The sequence below is a fragment of the Tachyglossus aculeatus genome, chromosome 16 (genome assembly GCF_015852505.1).
Source record: "Tachyglossus aculeatus isolate mTacAcu1 chromosome 16, mTacAcu1.pri, whole genome shotgun sequence".
Taxonomy (NCBI): Eukaryota; Metazoa; Chordata; class Mammalia; order Monotremata; family Tachyglossidae; genus Tachyglossus; species Tachyglossus aculeatus.
The window spans coordinates 960575-980962 of record NC_052081.1 but is presented as its reverse complement, the minus strand read 5'-3'; the positions used below and the strand labels follow the sequence as shown (position 1 = coordinate 980962).

The window sequence follows — 20388 nt, the reverse complement described above, 5'->3', positions numbered from 1 at the left end:
CCCTACCCAACAGTGGGCTCACAGTCTAAGAGGGGGAGACAGAGAACAAAACCAAACATACTAACAAAATAAAATAAATAGAATAGATATGTACAAGTAAAATAGAGTAATAAATATGTACAAACATATATACATATATACAGGTGCTGTGGGGAAGGGAAGGAGGTAAGATGGGGGGGATGGAGAGGGGGACGAGGTGGGGGGGGACAACCAGATCACCTTGTATCCCCCCCCAGCGCTTAGAACAGTGCTTTGCACATAGTAAGCGCTTAACAAATGCCATTATTATTATTATTATTATTATTATTATTATTATTATTATTATTATTATTCTAGTCCACCCACCCCAATTCCTTCCTGGGCTGCTGGGCCCAAAAGACGGCTTTCCTGTCCAAGGGCTCTCACCCGCTCCCAGCAGGACAGGTCCCTTTTCCTCACATACTTGCTCATTTTTCTCTCTCCTTCCATCTGTCTGTCTGTCTTTATCTTATTTTGTTAATATGTTTTGTTTTGTTCTCGCCTGTCCCGCCATCGACCCCCGGCCCACGTCATCCCCCGAGCCTGGAATGCCCTCCCTCGGCCCATCCGCCAAGCTAGCTCTCTTCCTCCCTTCAAGGCCCTACTGAGAGCTCACCTCCTCCAGGAGGCCTTCCCAGACTGAGCCCCTCCCTTCCTCTCCCCCTCGTCCCCCTCTCCATCCCCCCATCTTACCTCCTTCCCGTCCCCACAGCACCTGTATATATGTATATATGTTTGTACATATTTATTACTCTATTTATTTATTTATTTTACTTGTACATATCTATTCTATTTTGTTAGTATGTTTGGTTTTGTTCTCTGTGTCCCCCTTTTGGACTGTGAGCCCACTGTTGGGTAGGGACTGTCTCTATATGTTGCCAACTTGTACTTCCCAAGCGCTTACTACAGTGCTCTGCACACAGTAAGCGCTCAATAAATACGATTGATTGATTGATTTTGTTCTCTGACTCCCCCTTCTAGACTGTGAGCCCACTGTTGGGTAGGGACCGTCTCTCTATGTTGCCAACTTGGACTTTCCAAGCGCTTAGTACAGTGCTCTGCACACAGTAAGCGCTCAATAAATACGACTGATTGATTGATTGATTGATTGTCCCACACCCTTCCCTGCACCTGCTGGCCGAGCCACAGCTGGTGTCTGCTGCCCTCTAGTGGGAGGCCGGCAGCACTTCCCGAAGCACCCCCCCCATCCCCTGGGCCCTCTTCATCATCATCATCATCATCATCAATCGTATTTATTGAGCGCTTACTGTGTGCAGAGCACTGTACTAAGCGCTTGGGAAGTACAAGTTGGCAACATATAGAGACAGTCCCTACCCAACGGTGGGCTCACAATCACTCAATCGTATTTATTGAGCGCTTACAGTGTGCAGAGCACTGTGCTAAGCGCTTGGGAAGTACAAGTTGGAGGAAGTACAAGAGGCTCCGGCCGCCGAGTGACCACTGGCCAGCGACCCCGGCCCTACCTCCTGGACCTCCTGGACTTCCCTTCAAAGCCCTACTGAGAGCTCACCTCCTCCAGAAGGCCTTCCCAGACTGAGCCCCCTCCTCCCCCTCCCCCTTACCTCCTTCCCCTCCCCACAGCACCTGTATATATGTTTGTACGGATGTATTACTCTATTTTATTTGTACATATTCTATTTATTTTATTTGGTTAATGTGTTTTGTTTTGTCCTCTGTCTCCCCCTTCTAGATTGTGAGTCCACCGTTGGGTAGGGACTGCCTCTATATGTTGCCAACTTGTACTTCCCAAGCGCTTAGTACAGTGCTCTGCACACAGTAAGCGCTCAATAAATACGATTGATTGATTGATTGTGAGCCCACCGTTGGGTAGGGACCGTCTCTATCTGTTGCCAACTTGTACTTCCCAAGCGCTTAGTACAGTGCTCTGCACACAGTAAGCGTTCAATAAATACGATTGAATGAATGAGCTGAGAGCCGGCGCCATGGGGGAGTTTCTGGGGGCACGTGGAAGGGGAAGGACGGACACAGGATGAGGTCCAGCCAGGAAACACCATCCCCCTCCTCCCCACCCCCGGCCCTCACGCTAGAGTCACATCTGCGGGCCCAGGAGGGAGGCAGGAAAAGTCAGAGGCTGCAGGAATTAAAGACAAACTCCCGGGGGGGTCCCAGTGTGACTGGCTCCGAGTTCACTCTGGGGAGTCCCGTGGGAACCCCGGAGAACAGGAGTTGGGGAAGGGTGTGAACATTGGCTCCACACCAGGAAGGCACCACAGGACCACAATCCACTCCACCCCCTCACTGGCCACTAGATACACGGGGGATAATAATAATAATAATAATGGCATTTATTAAGCGCTTACTATGTGCAAAGCACTGTTCTAAGCGCTGGGAAGGTTACAAGGGATGGCCTAGCAGGGGGGCCTGAGGGGACAACTCTCTCACTTGCTTTCCCACCACCCGACGACATGGATCCTGAGTGCAGGGGGTCACCGGCCCCAGCTTTTGGAGACCTGCAAGGCAACATTCCACCCTAGAGGTGGGAAAAGAAGGAAGGTGGAGAGTCGGGTTGCGGGGAAGGGAAGGAAGGGGTCACACTCCATGTAGCAAAACTATGATTTTATGCACCTCAGGAAGGAGACTGTCGACTGGCCCATCCAGACTCCCAACTCTCCAAGCTCTGTCTTCCGGCAACGCTGGGGTGAAGCAGGCTGGCCACACTTGGGAAAACAAAGTTCCGATTCGGAACCTGAGCCAACCAGGAGCCGGCACACACTCTACTCCCCCTTTCCCTAGATTCCCCCCGCAACCCTCGGTCCCCACAGCGGCTCAGAGGACAACGGTGGGAGAGTGGGAGGGCTGCGCTTCGCAGGCCATCTCGGTGGCAAAGCTCCCGCCAACTATGAAGACGGCTGAGAAGACGCGGAGGAGCCTCTACGCCTCGGGAAGTAGTATCTGGGAGAGAGTCAAGGGAACATAGGCAAGAAAGAATGGACCAAACCGGGGAACCCCCTTGACCCCACGGCCCCGGGGATAATCACAATTATGGCATTTGTTAAGTGCTTACTATGTGCCCGGCACTGTACTAAGCGCTGGGGTGGATATAAGCAAATTGAGTTGGACACAGTCCCTGTTCCACGTGGGGCTCACGGCCTTAACCCCCACTTGTCCCCTTGGCACCACAGCCCTGGGCTGGGGCAGCAAAGCCAGACAGAAATGCGAACCTCGCAGCCCTGGGTCTAAGCCTGGCAGGGGGGCAGAGGGGGTACATCTTAGTCCCCTGTAGCAGGAAAAGGGAAGAGGGTGGGGGCGTGGGGGCGCAGGCACGGTGCAGGGTGCCCAAGCATGGGGTGGAGTGTGCAGGCCCAGAATTGGGCATGCAGGCGACGGGCATGGCCAGAGGACGGGAGGTGGGGCGTGCGGGCGAGGGGTGTAGCGAGTGGACAGGGGTGGGGCGAGTAAGTGAGGGTCGGGTTGAGCAGGGATACACGGAGGTCCGGATACCCCTGGCGGCTAGGTGTTTCTGGATGAGACGCTCCGTGCCGTACCAGTTGAAGCCCGCAGTGGCATGGCCAATGCGGGGAAGGTGGACGCTGGCTAGAAAGAGAGGGAGAAGGACTTGGTGTTGTTTTGCCTCGATGAGATGGAGGGGTGCCCTGGCCAGGCACACCCACAACATGGCACTAAACGCTGCTACCGGAGCAGGGCCAGAGGGACTGGACGGGGCTGAAGTGGCGTGGGTGCACAAACCCAGGGCGAGCCCACACGCCGAGGGCTGTCCGGTGGCACCCTTCAGGGCAGAGGCAGGGAAAGGGGGGCAGAAGTCAGCAGACATGTGCCTGCTTATTATTATATTGTACTCTCCCAAGCACTAAGTACAGTGGTCTGCCCACTGGAAGTGTTCAATAAATACAACTGAAAGAATGAATGAATCAGGCTGGCAGCCAACATCAGGGCCCCCAGGGTCAAGCGCTGACCCTACTTAAACCGACCTGGGACTCGTGGCTGAAGTGCCCACCAAACCCGGGCTTGGACCTTTCCTCCCAGAACTGCCTAGGGTTCTGGCCCTGGACTCTGCCAGCCACCTTGGGAAACAGCTTGTTGCAGGTCTAGCCGGGGAAGGACATTCATACATGCACACACATGAACACAGAGGCTCCAATACGTCAATTTACCGTTCCTTTTCCTGGCAGCCAAGTAGATCTTTTTCAAGCCCGCTTCTAGTGCAGCCATCTTAATGCCAGACAGGTTGTTGGACCGGTCCCGGTGCTGTGCCACAACGAGGGCCAGCTAAGACAGAAAGCTAAAATGTAGCCACGGGCAAGCCCCCGGGCCAGTCCAGCTGGGCAAGTGCAGGAGTTGGGGAGGCTGAGCCTTCCACAGCATCCCTCCTCTCTGCCTCGCCAACCCTCTCTGAATGGCGGTGACCCCCCGCAGACTCCTCCAGCCCTCTGTTCCTCTTCCGGGCAACCACTGCCTTCGTGCCCCCACCGTCTGCCCATCCAGGTGTGGTGAGAGGAGCAGATGGAGAAACTGAGAACTGGGGAAAGGGGCTGACACTAGGCTTCTTGGAGGGCTGGGAGCAGAGCGACTATTCTTTCGGTCTCTTTCATGGGCTGAGGCCCAATCCCCAGGGGTTTTGTTTTGGCGGGGGGGGGGGATTTAATGGTATTCGTTATGGTATGGTATGGTATGGAAGCAGCGTGGCTCAGTGGAAACAGCCTGGGCTTTGGAGTCAGAGGTCATGGGTTCAAATCCCAGCTCTGCCCACTGTCAGCTGTGTGACTTTGGGCAAGTCACTTCACTTCTCTGTGCCTCAGGTACCTCATCTGTAAAATGGGGATGAAGACTGTGAGCCCCACGCGGGACAACCTGATCAGATCACCTTGTTACCTCCCCAGCACTTAGAACAGTGCTTTGCACATAGTAAGCGCTTAATAAATGCCATTATTACTTCTAGACTGTGAGCCCGCTGTTGGGTAGGGACCGTCTCTATATGTTGCCAACTTGTACTTCCCAAGCACTTAGTACGGTGCTCTGCACACAGTAAGCGCTCAATAAATACGATCGAATGAATGAAGCACTTACTATGTGCCAGGCACCGTACTAAGTGCTGGGGTAGATTCAAGTTAATCAGGTTGGACACAGTTCCTGCCCCACATAGGGGGCTCACAGTCTTAGTCCCCATTTAACAGCTGAGGTAACTGGGGCCTAGAGAAGTGAAATGACTTGCCCAAGGTCACACAGCAGACAAGTGGTGGAGCCGGAACTAGAACCCAGGTCCTTCTGACCTCCAGGTCCATCCTCTATCCACTAGGCCATGCTGCTTCTCTGCTGGTGGATATAGTACCGGCCAGCAGGAATCTGTTTGTTCCAAATGGTGCGTTCGTGAGTCAATTGAGCGTCAGGCCAAGGGCTGGAACAGACAGGGCTATTCTGCCACTTCCCCTCTCTAAAAGTGATTTTAACGTCCATATCCCCTACTAGACTGTGCGCTTCTTGAGGGCAGGGATCATGTCTACCAAATCCATTTTACTGCAGTCTCCCAAGTGTTCAGTATATAAAGACTGTGAGCCTCACGTGGGGCAGGGACTGTGTCCAACCCTATTTGCTTGTATGCACCCCAGTGCCAGTGCCTGGCACATAGTAAGCGCTGAACAAATACCCCAATAATAATTATTATTTAGTAGAGTGCTTTACACACAGCAAACACTCAATACCATTGATGGAGGCTCACTTCTGTCCAGGGCTTTAGCCTGTCCCCGGGATCCCACCCACTTAGCTCCCTTCCCAGCATCAACAATGGGAAGTGGTCCTCACCAAGTCCTGGCCGGAGTTCCTGGACTCCTTGTCGTTGATGGGGAAGAGCAGCACGCTGCCCAGCGCCAGGTCTGGGGAGGGAAGAAGGGCAAGAGCAAGATGGAGGGTGGGAAAGGGAGAATCCCCAGGACTTGTTGGATCTGAGGGATTTCCCAGGGCTGGACCCTTCCTACCACCCTGGCTTAGCCCCCGCCACCTTCCCCGTGCCGGCCCCGCCACCCCACCACATCCATCCCTCCCCTCTTACCCTTCATCTCTCCAGCCAATTGGTAGGTTTTCCTGGGCTGGTCCGACCGGCCTTCCAGGGCCGAGAACAAGCCGCCCCGGCCCCAGCGGCCGGAGTCATCTAGAGGAGAGGGCAGCGGAGACTGTGGAGGCCACGCCACAACCAGAGCAGCCACCGATGGCACCCGGAGGGAGGCAGCCCTGGCTGGGCTCGCCTCTGGCTAACTGGCATGTACTGCACTCCCCTCAGCCACAAGCCCACACTAACCACCCACCCACCAGTCATTTAACACATGCCGTGAATGATAATGACATTCCCCTCACAAATGCACACAAACACACTCACTTCCCTACCGACGCATGCAGAGAACGATGATGACATTTATACACAGGCACACACACACACGTTTCCATACTTGACACATGCAGTGAATGATGACAGTGTTCCCCCCACCACTCACGCACACACATTTCTCTACTGACACATGCAGAGAACAATGATGGCATTTACACACATATACACTCTCACTTTTTCATATCGACACATGCAGTGAATGACGATGGTGTTTCCCCCCTACACACACACACACACACACACACACACGTTTCCATGCTAACACACGCAGTGAACAAGGATGGCGTTCCACCCACCCTCCTCCCCCCATTTCCGTACCAACACAGTGAACGATGATGGCGTCCTCTTCCCCGGCCTGCGGGTGGGTGACATCTCCGCTGACGTAGCGGATGCCGGTCTGGTCGGGATCTTCGTCTTCGAACTCGTCAGGGGTCCCAGGATCCCCGGCATCTTCTTCTTCCTCTTCCTCGCTCTCGTCCGAAGGCAGGCAGGGGGAGTGGTACCGGTTGGTCTCCCACCAGGCCAGCCTGAAATGGGCCAGGAAGGGCTGACTGGGACACCTGGCCCGAAGGTTGCCATGATCTCGCTCCTCGGGCCCGTCCCCATTCCTCCCGTAAAATGCGGTCACCCGGGCCCCCAGACGGATTGCCCTTTCGGCTCTTCCCGAGACCCTTGGCCACCAGGACCCTCTCATACTTTCTCTTGTACTCAGCTTCCTCTTTCTCCTTCTTCCTCTCCTCCAGCATCCTGGCTCTCTTAACAGCCGCCTCCTGCCGCTTCCTCTGCCTGTCGGCCAACTCCTCCGGGCTCAGGATGCGTTTACGTTTAGGTGCTCGCTGCAGCAGCCCCGGGGGAAGAGCCTACAGATCCACACGGGTGACAGAGACCGCTGGGGGCCGGGAGAGGAGGCGGCAGCTCCGCGGGTCCCTGCCTGGAACCTTCCCCCAGACCCGAACCCACTGGGTCCTCCCTCCCTCCCTCCCTCACCCCAGCTTGGGGCAGAAGTATGAGAAGCAGTGTGGCTCAGTGGAAAGAGCCCGGGCTTTGGAGTCAGAGATCATGGGTTCAAATCCCGGCTCTGCCAATTGTCAGCTGTGTGACTTTGGGCAAGTCACTTAACTTCTCTGTGCCTCCGATACCTCATCTGTAAAATGGGGATTAAGACTGTGAGCCCCCCGTGGGACAACCTGATCACCTTGTAACCTCGCCAATGCTTAGAATAGTGCTTTGCACACAGTAAGCACTTAATAAATGCCATCATTATTATTACTGGAGCCTTCCATCTGCCACCTCAGCCCTTGCCCATTCACAGCACCGACAGCACTCTGCACAGATCAACTTGCAGACCCTTCAATGTAAGCATTACCCATTAGAGCAGCTTCGTGTCCTAGAGGATAGAGCACGGGCCTGGCAGTCAGAAGGGCCGGGTTCTAATCCCAACTCCACCACTTGTCTGCAGTGTGACCCTGGGCAAGTCAATTCACTTTTCTGAGCCTCAGTTCCCTCATCTGTAAAATGATGATTAAGACTGTGAGCCCCATGTGGGACTAGGACTGTGTCCAACCTGACTAGCTTGTGTCTACACCAATGCTTAGTACAGTGCCTGGCACATAGAAAGCACTTAACAAGAAAAAAAAAAATCACACAGCCAGCTTCCCAGTCTCATTTCTTTCTATCTGTCATTTACTCTAGCGCCTGTCGGCCCTGCTGGATTCTAAGCTTCTCAAGGGGAGGGATCTTGACTGTTAACTGTACTGAATACTTACCCAAGATCTGCAGTGCACTACCCATAAGATCGACTGATTGTCAGGGCCACGCTCATCCCAAGTGGGGGCCCAATAAACGGGACTGACTGATTGTCAAGGCCACGTAGACCCCAATTCAACCACAGCAGAGGACCCGGGGCTCTTCCTAAGCCACTCAGCTTCTCCCCACCAACTGGGCTCAGAGGTAAGAGCCCCACCCGCCAGCATGCTGCTTTCTCCCCCACCCCAGAGCCCAGGCTCTGATGCCCGCCCGGCCCGTTAAGCCTTACACTGCCTCTGCTGCGTAGGGACGGGCCAGCTGGACTGCCTGACTCCGTGAGAAGAGATTTCTGCAGAGCCAGCAGCTGTTCAAATGACTTCCTGTCTTCCACGCTGGGCTCCTTGGAGTAATCTTTCCCCTCGTACAAGTACATGTGCTCTGGGGACGAAGGCAACCTGGTCAGGGCTCCCGCCTCCACCCCGTCACACCACCGGGGCCCAGGCACAAGGGCCACCCCAGCTCCCATCCCCCTCTGCCGGAGGGTCCGGACCTGTGGTCTGGGCAAGCTGAGGTCCGGCTGACTAGAGGGAATGGAGGGGATGGAGGGTAATCAAAAAATAATCTCCGAGGTACTGAGACTCCAAGTGAGCCTAAGTTGGTAGGAGTGCTGCAGGGGGATGGCCACCGTTGGGGGGGGGGGGGGGGTGGTGCCCTCCAGACGGTGCCTAAAAGACCAACGCCCGACTGGCACACTAATTGGCCCCAAGACGCTAACAAGGCTCTGACTTCCTCTGGCTCACCGACGGCGAGAATGACAGCCAATCAGGGTAGTAAAGTGAGCGAGCCTTCTACTGTGCTGTTCCCGGCAGAATGAAAGCCAGTTCCATCCATGTTGGGGGAACTGGGAAAGCTGGGGGAACCCCAGCTGCTGGGGATCTATTGTGGGGGCCCAGACACCAGACTCCTCAGTTCCATCTACTCCAAATACCCTCCCCCACTGGCACCCTGCTGGCTGCCTCTAGCTCACTTAGGGTCCAGGGGGCAGACAGTGGAAGGAGCATGGCTGGAGGTGGCTGAGGGGAGAAGATTCTGGCTCCTTTAAACCACAGCCTCGTAAGCCGGGCTCGTATTCCTGCGGCCAACTGTGGGAAGGTAAAAGCCGAGCCAGTGCCGGTTCCCTAGCCCATTCCGGCCCATCCCGCGCTAGCCTGCCTTCAGTCCCAGGGTGCCCATCCCTTCTCCTGGCCTCATGTGGCTACACATACTATCGGCCTCTGACTCCTGGCTCTCTTCCCCAGCTGAGGGCACATCCTCCACGACCCACGAACCGCCAACAGACTCTCCCAGAATGCTCTGCAGGTCAACGTCGGCCTCCTCCCCGCTGCTCTCTTCGGAGGACAGCAGCTTGTCCAAACCGAACTTGAGGATCTCGCTCAGCTGAGGGAAGGAGGCAGAGAACGTGAGAACCGTCCCCCCCCCCACCACCACCACTTCCCTGCCAGCCCCCGGTAACCTTCTCCCCTCGCCTCGGTCAGCCCTGCGGGCCCTGGATGGGCCGCGGCGTGAGGGTTGGCCTGGTGATGTTAGTCGCCAAGTCTGCCATCATCATCACCAGCAGAACTGACGGGGCATTCTCTGGGTGGCGGGGGGACCACATCAGATGCCTGAGAGGTGGCCTACTGACAGGCTGGGACTGCACGTCTGGGAAGGTGGAGTCTGACTGGGGAAGACCTCCCGGAGGAGGCAGTTGGTCAAAAGCTTTTGAAGATGGGGAGAGCTGTGGTCTGGCAGATTTGAAGGGGAAGGAAGTTGCTCTCTGGGAACAGCTAAGAGGTGAGCTTGGGAGGAGCAAAGAGTGGGGTGCAGTGGGAGATGGGTGCAGAAAGGTATAGTTGGAGGGAAAGCCAAGATCCACTGGCAGGATGGTCAGGAGCTGTTCTTTCTCCTGTGTTTGCACACTGCTTCCCGGCCTGTTTGTCACCCCGCCCGGCCCCCACCCAGCCTGGCCATCTGCTGTCAGTCAGTCAATTGTATTTACTGAGCGCCTATGTGCAGGGCACTGTACTGCGCGCTTAGAAGAATACACTATAACAGACATTCCCTGACCACAGCGAGCTTACAGTCTAGAGGGACTGGTCCCCACATGTAGAGCCCCCTCCCACTCTGGAAATCAGGGACTTGGCCTGGGGCCCTGACCCTCCAAGCCTCCACCTCTCCTACGCGAGGGCCAAATAAGACCCTTCTCCTGCTTTCACTAGGCTTCCCTCGAGCCTCTGCTCCTCGACTTAGAAGTTGGTCTCTTCTATGTCCCGGCCAGCCTGGAACCCCCGCCGAAACCAAGCCTCCATCCTTTCCCGCACACCCCCCACCAACCATGCCCCGCCCTGTGGCACCTGCATGGCCGAGGGGGCGGGCTCCTCCAGCGGGCCCAGGGTGAAGTGGCCCCCCTCCATGATGGCGTTGGTGAGACGCAGCTTGGACACCGCCGTCCGGTAAATGATCTCCTCCACCGTGTCCCTCCCGATCAGTCGAATGATCTTCACGGGCCTGGGGTGGTGCGAAGCGGTAGCTATTCCAATGGCTCCCTGGATCCCCTCGGCACCCCCAACAGCCTCCTGAATCCCCGTGCTGGAGTGTGGCCAGAGGGACATGGGAAAATCCACCCGCCTTGGGTTGGTTCGGGAAGCGGAAGGACGGATGCTTCCCCATTCCCTTCCCTGTGGGTCTCCATCCAGCAGGCTGGCTTGCAGCTACCCAGACGGACTGGCCCTCGGCCATCTCTGCCCAAAGAATGGAATCTGCCCTCAATAACAAGCTCTGGAAGTGCCGCCCAGCCTGAGCTCCCCTTCCTCCTCGTGCCGGGGGTAGCGGCTGGGGCTGAACCGGCCAACGGCAACATCGGGACAGGTCTGCTGGCTCCTCCGGCTCCTCAGCCCCTTACCCAGGGCAGGCCAGCCCGCTGTTGGCCATGGAGCTTCCCGCCAGGGCAGAGTGAGGTAAGGGAGAGCCCCCGGCCAAGCCCCCGGCCAAGCCCCCAGCCTCACTCCCCAGCTCACTTGCTCTGGCCAATGCGGTGTACCCTGGCCGTGGCTTGCAGGTCATTCTGAGGGTTGAAGTCGCTGTCCACGAAAATCACTGTATCTGCTGCAGTCAGGTTCATGCCCACTCCACCTGGACCCCAGGGAGTCCAGTCAGGGGTTGGAAGGCAGCCCGGCCAGGAAGGCAAGAGGCCCAGTCGACAGCCCTCCCCGCTGTGAGCGACGGACACAGGGACCGCAGGCCTGAGCTCTGAACGCCGGGATGAGGCCCAGCCTATAGTGCTGGGCCTATAGCAGGCCCTAAGGAAGTGCTGACTGAAATGGGGCAGAGCTAGTTCCCATAGACCTATTACCTGAGGACTGAGCTGCCCTCAGACTTCAAGGCCCTCCCATCCAGGTCAGAGCTGAGGCCAGAATCATCTCCCAAAAGGGAAGTTAGGCTGAGTTATGTCAGGCTGACATAAGCCAACCCAGGCCGAATCAGGCCAGGGCAGTGGCATGGTGCTGGACTTCCCTTCGCCCTCACAGGCACAGGGCAAATTCCCACGAGGTAGCCCCCGCCAGGATGCCTCCCTCTAGCCCAAAGCAGTTTCACCCCTTCCCAGCTAGTGTGGGAATCCATCAGCATCTGGCGGAACATCTGGACTGGACTACTGATTGATTGGACTAGCACCTGCACACTCCCAGACTCACCAGGCCATGCTGATCTACTCTAGAACAGGGTCACGGTTCTCTCCCCAGCCTGAACCAAGGCTACAGTCAGGAAGTGGGAAGGAGGAGTGGCGGGGGGTGGGGGATCAGGAATCAGGATTGGGAGTGGGCCTAGCCCAGCCTCAGTGTTGACCCTGCATTAGTGGGGTAGGGTTGGGAGCTGGTTCTGAGAGATACTCGCCTGTCCCCACAATCCCCAGCCCACCCTGGTTGTGCCCAACCCCTACCTGCTCGGGTGCTCAGGAGGAAGACAAAGACGGGCTCCTGGCCAAAGTTCTTGATGGCCAGGTGTCGTTCTTCTCCCCTCACTGACCCGTCCAAACGCTCGTAGCTGTAGCCTTTCCAGGCGGCAAGGAAACATGGTAAACTTAAGGGTTTGGTCCTTCATGGATAATGGCCAAGGCCACCTTCTTCCTCCTTGACCCTGCCCCTGCAAGCCCGAGGTGGGGGTGGTGGAGGGAGACTTCCCACGTCTGTTCTTCCCGCCACTAGGCTCCTGTGGCCCCCCAAATATGGCAGTGACCCAAGTCCTGCCTGCTCGGCCACTCTGCTCCTTGTCCTACCAGCCCCATCACCACCCAAAGGGTCTCAAGGGCCGGGCTCCCTGAGCTCCTCTAAGGCCCCTGTTGTCCACCCACCCGGGCCCCGCGGGGGTCACCTCGGTAGTCCATGTAGTCCTGGAGGACGTCCAGCATCCGGGTCATCTGAGAGAAGAGCAGCACCCGGTGGCCCCTGCACATCGGGAAGGAGGAATCCAGCATCCAGGCCCATGTGGCCGCAGCTCGAGCCAAAATGGACCGGGGCTTCTTCCCCGGAGGTCCACCAGGACTCCGGAGCTCCAGCGCTGCCCCGACCCTGGTTCCTCCCCACGGGAGTGCCCCAGTGGGCCACACTCTTCCCCCCGGGGGCCCCGCTTGCCCCGTTCCCACCCTGGCCCAGCTGCTGTGCTGGAATTCTGAGCTGAATGGAAATGCCTTCCCCAGGGGCTACAGGTAGTCTCCCATCGGGAGTCCCCATGGGAGCTATAGCAGGCTAGGATGGGGGTGGGGGTGGAGGGGCACGTACCCGGCATAGAGGAATGCCAGCAGCTTATCCAGCAGGTGCAGCTTCCCGCTGGCCTCGACCAGGTGGTCTCCAATGGCGAAGGGCTCCGGCTCCACCCCTGGAACAGAACAGTAGCTCTGGCCCCCGGCCCCAGCCGGCCCCGACCTGCGCCGCCCATTCCTGTCCGGCCCCACCAGGCCCGGGGATGGCCTGGAGTCGCTCTCAGAGAGCACTTGGGGTCAGGGGCGGGGTGGAGGCCGGGCAAGGGTCGCCCATTCACCCAACTGCCAGGCCGGGTCGCCTATAGGACTTATAAGCCGCTTGGCCCAGTGGAAAGACCATGGACCCGAGAGTCAGAGGGCTTGGGTTCTAATTCCAGTTCCATCACTAGTCTGCTGTGTGACCTTGAGCAAATCACTTCACTTTAATGTGCCTGTTATCTCATCTGGAAAAGGGGGATTAATACTGTGAACTCTATGGGACCAGGACAGTGTCCAACTTGATTATCTTGTACCTACCCCAGTGTTTGGTTTGCATGTTAATAGTTAACTACCCGTTGTGCTGTCATTTACCTTGCTGACCCTACTATGAACTATCAGTGCCCCTGCTCCCAACTGCCCTTCCCATTCTCACCTTTCCCTTCCCCTCTCCCACTCAGCTCTTTTCCTCCCTTTCCCCCACCCTATCCCCACCCTGGGCCCAAGGAAGAAGCCCTGCTATGGGTAAGGAAAGAGAGGGACAGGACTCAGGGGCTCACCAGACCACCTACTTGCCCAGGGGGCAAGCAGGTCAAAGTTCAGCCTCTGGCCCCCAGTCCCCAAACCCACTCACCCTCAAACAGGTATGGGTGGCCCACACATTTTCGCAGCTGTGATAGGATGTTCTGAAGTTTAACTTTTTTGCCCATTTCCCGTTCAAAAGCATCTAGAACAGAGCCAGCAGGAAGCCCGCGTCGGTCAGCAGGGAGCTAGCTCTTCACCATGGCCCACCACCACCTCCCCAGACCGGAAAGGGGAGCACAGGGGATGGGGAGAAGGGAAAAGCTGGGGAGGCTACAGGCGTGATCCCCTGAGAGGAGCGAGGGGCAAACCCTCCCCGAAGTGTCCAAAGAGAGCGGGAGAGGACTGCCCCCCCCAGATGCCAGTTACCCAGGTCTTTCATGAGAACAGCCCTGTAGACGGTCCGCTGCAGGTTCGACAGCCCGTGGAACAGCACAAGCTCCACCTTCCTGGGGAGCTCGGGGGCCACCTCCGCCTTCACCCTCCGTAGCAGGAAGGGCTGCAGGAGGCGACGCAGTTCTCTGGCTGCGGAAGGAGAAGGCCGGAGTGACTGTGGGGAGGGGGGCCGGCCGGGAGAAGGCCGGCGAGGGGGACCCAGGGGCGGACCAGGGAACTTGCCAGGTTCCGTGTCTTCCTCCACCCCACGATAGCGCTGAACAAAGTCATCCCGCCGGTCCCGGGGGAAGGTGCTGGGCTCTACGAAGCTGAGGAGGGAGTAGAGCTCCTGCAAGCTGTTCTGGATGGGTGTGCCGGTCAGCAGGAGGCTGAAGCCCACGGAGAACTGGAACAGAGTGGGGCTACGTCAGTGCCTCCCTTCAAAGCCCTACTGAGAGCTCACCTCCTCCAGGAGGCCTTCCCAGACTGAGCCCCCTCCTTCCTCTCCCCCTCCTCCCCCTCCCCATCCCCGCCTTACCTCCTTCCCCTCCCCACAGCACCTGTATATATGTATATATGTTTGTACATATTTATTACTCATTTTACTTGTACGTATTTATTCTATTTATTTTATTTTGTTAATATGTTTTGTTTTGTGGTCTGTCTCCCCCTTCTAGACTGTGAACCCGCTGTTGGGTAGGGACCGTCTCTATATGTTGCCAACTTGGACTTCCCAAGCGCTTAGTACAGTGTCCTGCACAAAGTAAGTACTCAATAAATACAATTGAATGAATGAATGAATGCCCCCACCCTGTGCCAGCCAGGCCCTGTGCCCAGCCCACGGGGGGTGGGGGGGTGGGGGGGGGCGGGGTGGCCCACTGGCCCAGGTAATCGCGAGAGCTTCGGGGGCCTCGGCTGTAAACAAGGAGCCTCCAGAGCTGGAAGAACTGTGACCACGCTTACCTCGGAGAGGGTCTTATGCAGCAGGGAGCTCTGGTTCTTCAGCCGGTGAGCCTCGTCCACCACCAATGCCTGCCATGAAAACCTGAGGGCACACAGCCTCCCCTCGTACCCTGACTGCTTAGTCCACTACCAACGCCCACCATGAAAACCTGACGGCACACAATGGCCCCTTGTGCCCTGACCGCCTCATCCACCCCCAATGCTCACCACGAAAACCCAAGAGCACACACCATCCCCTGGCATCCTGACTGCCTTGTCCATCACCAATCCCCACCATGAAAACCTGAAGGCACAAAATGTACCCTCATGCCCTGACTGCTTCGGTCACCACCGACACCCACCTGAGGGCACACAGGGTCCCCTCGTGCCCTGTCTGCCTCATCCACCACCCACGTTTGGGAACATAGCCTCCCTGCTCCCATGGCAGTAACCCTTTTGGGGTTTCTGCCCCTGGATTAGGTGCCTTGTGCCCCTGGATCTGTCCGGGGAGTTGTGTGCCCAGTGGTCTCCTCCCACCTCGCTCCTTGAAGACTAAGGAAGGTGCTATGGGAAGGAAGGGCCTTGCTCCTAAATACAGGGGCTCACTACCCAGAAGCAGCATGGCTCAGTGGAAAAAGCCCGGGCTTTGGAGTCATAGGTCGTGGCTTCAAATCCCAGCTTCGCCACTTGTCAGCTGTGTGACTTTGGGCAAGTCACTTAACTTCTCTGGGCCTCAGTTACCTCATCTGTAAAATGGGAATTAAGACTGTGAGCCCCCTTGGGACAACCTGATCAACTTGTAACCTCCCCAGCGCTTCGAACAGTGCTTTGCACATAGTAAGCACTTAATAAATGCCATTATTATTATTATTATTACTCACGCTTTCAGGAACGATGCGTCTTTCAGACAGACCTGGATCCCAGAGAGAGTCCAGTCAGGGCCAGGAGAGCGGTCAGTCATAGCCCCACCCAAGCCCCCGCCCAACTCCCCAGATCCGGTCCAGATTCTCGCCCCAAAGGGAGCTGCCCGACTCTCGCCTGGTTGCCAGGGCCGAGGTCCGAGCTGGGGAATAGAGCTGGTGAGAAAGGAAAACAAGGGGTGGAGATCTTCCCCTTTTGCAACCCACTGGGTCCCTGGCCACCAACCACCTCAGGCAGGCAGGGTGCTGGGCCAATGGGGAGGGGTAGGAGAGGTCAATGGGCCCTGTGGGTCTCAGAACCACCCATATTTTCCACATGAGGTAGCAAAGGAGAGTCAAGAGGTCTCTGAGCGCACTCCCTCAAACCCACCGGGCCAACCTAAGCCACCCCCACCCATCATGGGGCAGGGAGTGGTCCGGGTGAGTTCCCCAGGTTGCGGGGAGGGGGCCCAGAAGTAGGTACCTCATAGGTGGTCAGAAGCACGTGAAAGCACTCCTCCTGTTTCAGTTCGTGTTGTAGGCCAGCTCTGTCCTCTTTGGCCCCTGTGTAGGCCACGCAGGAAAGACCAGGGGCAAACCTGTTCCCCGGAGACACCCAGCCACTGAGGGGGCAGCACCAGGGACCAACATGTTCCCCAGAAACACTCAGCCAATGAAGGGGTGGCACCAGGCTTAAGCGATATGGGGCTGGCGAGGAGACGTTCCCCACTGGCCTCATCACGCACAGCTGTCCCACTGAGGAAACGGCTGTGGCACCGGACGTCTCGGCTGCTCATCTCTTTGGCCGCCGTCCTCACGGGATAACCTCGGCGGGCGGGCACCCTAGGGTAAACTGGGAGTCTGGATGTGGGAGACGGGAGCAGGGGAAGGGGAACCGAGGGAACCCAAAGGGCCAGCTCCCCAAGAGGCCCCAGCAGAATTTTCTGAGCACGAATGCCTTGCGACCCACCTCTCCATTTCTTCCTTCCAGTTCCCCAGAACGGACAGGGGGCAGAGGATGAGAAATGGCCCATTGCTCTTCAAGTTCCCTCTCAGGTACACGAGGAGAGCGATGGTCTGGAACGCAGATATAGAGGCACCTCAGCTGGGGTATCCCAGAGCGCCAGCCCTTGCCCGGCCACCGTCACGCCAGAAGTTCCCAGACTCATCCGGCTGCCATCGCCCTGGGGCCGTGGCTCGAGGGGAAAGAGCACGTCGGACAGGCCAGGACCGAGTGGCACCATCCAGTTCTACCGAAACCAGGGCATTGGGGCCAGACCGGTGTGAGTGTCTGAAGGGAAGTAGGCGGGTGAAGGCCCAGCTGCCGGTGGGGTTGGGGGGTTCTCCTGGATAGGGTGGGTTGACTTCTTATGGCCCCGCATGCCTCCAAGAGCCCGGGAGCTGACAGACCACGGTCTGGAGTCGACCGGGCCACTGTTCTGGTGCTGGTCAGTATTTCGGATGGAGTAAACGAAAAGAGTGGAAAGGTGGGGACGTGATTCAGCATCAGAAAATGCAGCTGGCAAGGGTTGGGGCACACTTGGGGGAGGGTGGAGGGGGAGGGAATGGGGCTGGGACCGGCGGCCCCGCCTGGACGTACCTGGCAGGTTTTCCCCAGCCCCATCTCGTCGCCCAGGATGCAGCCGTGCTGCAGCCGGTAGTGCTGCACTAGCCAGTTGACGCCGGCCAGCTGGTAGGAACGCAGCCGGATCCCTGGAAATAGAATAAATCTGCAATATGGTAGCTCAGTGGAAGACGGGGGGCCTAGGGGAGAGGGAGTTGCTTGACCTACTGGAAAGAGCCCAGAGAGCTCCTAGTCCCGGCTCTGGGCCTGGCTTGCTATGTGGCCTACAGCAAGTCAATTAACTGCTCTGTGCCTCAGTTTCCTCATCTGGAAAGTAACAATAATAATGGCATTTGTTAAGCGCTTACTATGTGCAAAGCACTGTTCTAAGCACTGGGGGGGATACAAGGTGATCAGGTTGTCCCACGTGGAGCTCATAGTCTTAATCCCAATTTTACAGATGAGGTAATAGAGGCACAGAGAAGTTGTGACTTGCCCGGTCACACAGCTGACAAGTGGCGGAGGCCAGATTAATAATAATAATAATAATAATGGTGGCATTTGTTAAGCGCTTACTAAGTGCAAAGCACTGTTCTAAGCGCTGGGGGGACACAAGGTGATCAGGTTGTCCCACGTGGGACTCACAGCCTTAATCCCCACTTTACAGATGAGGTAACTGAGGCACAGAGAAGTTACGTGGCTTGCCCAAGGTCACACAGCTGACAAGTGGCGGAGCCAGGATTTGAACCCATGATTTCTGATTCCCAAGCCCGGGCTTTTTCCACTGAACCACACTGCTTCTCAACAGGTATAATACCTGCCCTCCCTGCCTCTTAGAACATGAGGCCCATTTAAGACAGGGACTGAGTCCCGATCTGATTATCTTATTATTATTGCATCTACTCCAGGGTTTAGCACAGTGCTTGGCAGTGACCTTGGGCAAGCCACTTAACTTCTCTGTGCCTCAGTAACCTCATCTGTAAAATGGTGATTAAGGGTGTGAGCCCCATGTGGGACAGGGACTGTGTCCAACCTCATTAATTTGTATCTACCCCAGTGTGTAGAACAGTGCGTGGCACATAGTAAGCGCTTAACAAGCACCCATTATTATTATCATTATTACACAGTAAGTGCTTAATTGCATGAGAAGCAGCATGGTCTGGATAGAGCATGGGCCTGGGAGTCCAAAGGTCATGGGTTCTAATCCCACCTCTGCCACTTATTAATAATAATAATAATGATGGTATTTGTTAAGCGCTTACTATATGCAAAGCACTTGTCTGCTGTGTGACCTTCGGCTAGTCACTTCACTTCTCTGTGCCTCAGTTTCTACCCTAGCACACAGAACAGTGCCTAGCACAAAGGGCTTAATCAATCAATCAATCGTATTATTGAGCGCTTACTGTATGCAGAGCACTGTACTAAGCGCTTGGGAAGTCCAATCAATCGTATTTATTGAGCGCTTACTGTGTGCAGAGCACTGTACTAAGCGCTTGGGAAGTCCAATCAATCGTATTTACTGAGCGCTTACTGTGTGCAGAGCACTGTACTAAGCGCTTGGGAAGTCCAATCAATCAATCAATCGTATTTATTGAGCGCTTACTGTGTGCAGAGCACTGTACTAAGCGCTTGGGAAGTCCAATCAATCAATCGTATTTATTGAGTGCTTACTGTGTGCAGAGCACTGTACTAAGCGCTCGGGAAGTCCAAGTTGGCAACATATAGGGCCAGTCCCTACCCAACAGTGGGCTCACAGTCTAGAAGGCTTAATGAATACCATTATTATTAATATTATTAATCGACACCGTCATTATACTTTTCACTTTTGGAGGAACTGTATGTGGGTCAGTCGACCGCATTTAACGATAGGTTCCGGTGTGGCGAGCAGCGTACTAAGCGCTCGGGAGAGGACAACACGACAATAAGCGGGCGGCCTCCGGGATACGGGAGGATGCGGGGGCGGCGCCGTGGCGGGTTTCCCCTCCTTCTGCCCGCCAGGCCCGGGGGCGGGCCCCTCTCAATCAAGCAATCATATTTATTGAGCAGTTACTGTGTGCAGAGCACTGTACTAAGCGCTCGGGAAGTCCAAGTTGGCAACAGATAGAGACAGTCCCTACCCAACAGTGGGCTCACAGTCTAGAAGGCTTAACGCATACCATTATTATTAATATTATTAATCGTCACCATCATTATACTTTTCACAATTGGAGGCACTGGGGGAACCCCGGGCCGCTGCAAGACGATGCGGGAACTGCATGGGGGTCAGTCGACCGTATTTATCGAGCGGTTCCGGTGTGGGGAGCAGCGTACTAAGCGCTCGGGAGAGGACAACACGACAATAAGCGGTTGGCATCCAGGATACGAGAGGATGCGGGGGCGGTGCCATGGCGGGTTTCCCCTCCTTCTGCCCGCCAGGCCCGGGGGCGGGCCCCTCTCAATCAATATCAATCAATCAATCGTCTTTATTGAGCGCTTACTGTGTGCAGGGCACTGTACTAAGCGCCGGCTGGGCTGGGGCGGAGGAGCGGGAAGGCCCGGCCCCTGACCTCTGACCCCACTGGCCCACTGACCTGTGAGCCCCCAGCACGCCAGATCGTCCTCCCGGACCGGGGTCCCTCCGGCCACGGGGCTGGACAGGCCGGGGCCGGACGGCCACCACCGGGCCATCTTGGCTCCCCCCGCTCCCAACGGCCGCCACTTCCTTCTCCGGGAGCTCCGCCCCCGGGGAGGGCCGCCCCTCCGCCCGGGGGGGGCACTCCGCGGCCCCGCTGGGCCTCCTCGAGAATAAGAACAATAATAACAATAAGGGCATTTATTCATTCAGTCGGTCAATCGTATTTACGGAGCGCTTACGGTGTGCAGAGCGCTCTAGTAAGCGCTTGGGAAGTCCAAG

General features: G+C 56.6%; 1 protein-coding gene across 2 annotated transcripts; it reads right to left on the bottom strand.

The window, feature by feature from the left end:
• Positions 1–2595: 2595 nt before the first annotated feature.
• Positions 2596–20162, bottom strand: CHD1L (chromodomain helicase DNA binding protein 1 like). 2 transcript variants are annotated; one of them, XM_038757714.1, is made up of 23 exons: positions 20066–20162; positions 17532–17644; positions 16902–17008; positions 16416–16530; positions 15914–15945; positions 15054–15135; positions 14334–14496; positions 14085–14240; positions 13768–13860; positions 12958–13054; positions 12551–12624; positions 12120–12230; positions 11200–11314; positions 10537–10690; positions 9409–9580; positions 8433–8581; positions 7094–7257; positions 6716–6924; positions 6065–6163; positions 5818–5888; positions 4173–4287; positions 3486–3594; positions 2819–2952 (listed from the first exon to the last, which is right to left on the bottom strand). In XM_038757714.1, the coding sequence occupies exons 1-23, from the start codon at positions 20160–20162 to the stop codon at positions 2898–2900; spliced, it is 2652 nt and encodes an 883-aa protein (XP_038613642.1). In that variant the 3' UTR covers positions 2819–2897. The 2 variants fall into 2 exon arrangements, with proteins under 2 accessions (XP_038613641.1, XP_038613642.1); XM_038757713.1 differs by lacking the exon at positions 20066–20162 and having other exon boundaries at positions 2596–2952; positions 3502–3594; positions 17532–17629.
• Positions 20163–20388: the final 226 nt, after the last annotated feature.

Bases quoted from the DNA above. Each gene is read 5' to 3' on its own strand.
- CHD1L (XM_038757713.1), bottom strand. From the start codon at position 17,555: ATGGGGCTGGGGAAAACCTGCCAG. The intron at 15,136-15,913 runs GTGAGTAATAAT...GTGTGCCCTCAG, and splicing joins GACGCATCGTTCCTGAAAGC to GTTTTCATGGCAGGCATTGG. The intron at 12,625-12,957 runs GTACGTGCCCCT...CCCGATGTGCAG, and splicing joins CTGGCATTCCTCTATGCCGG to GGGCCACCGGGTGCTGCTCT.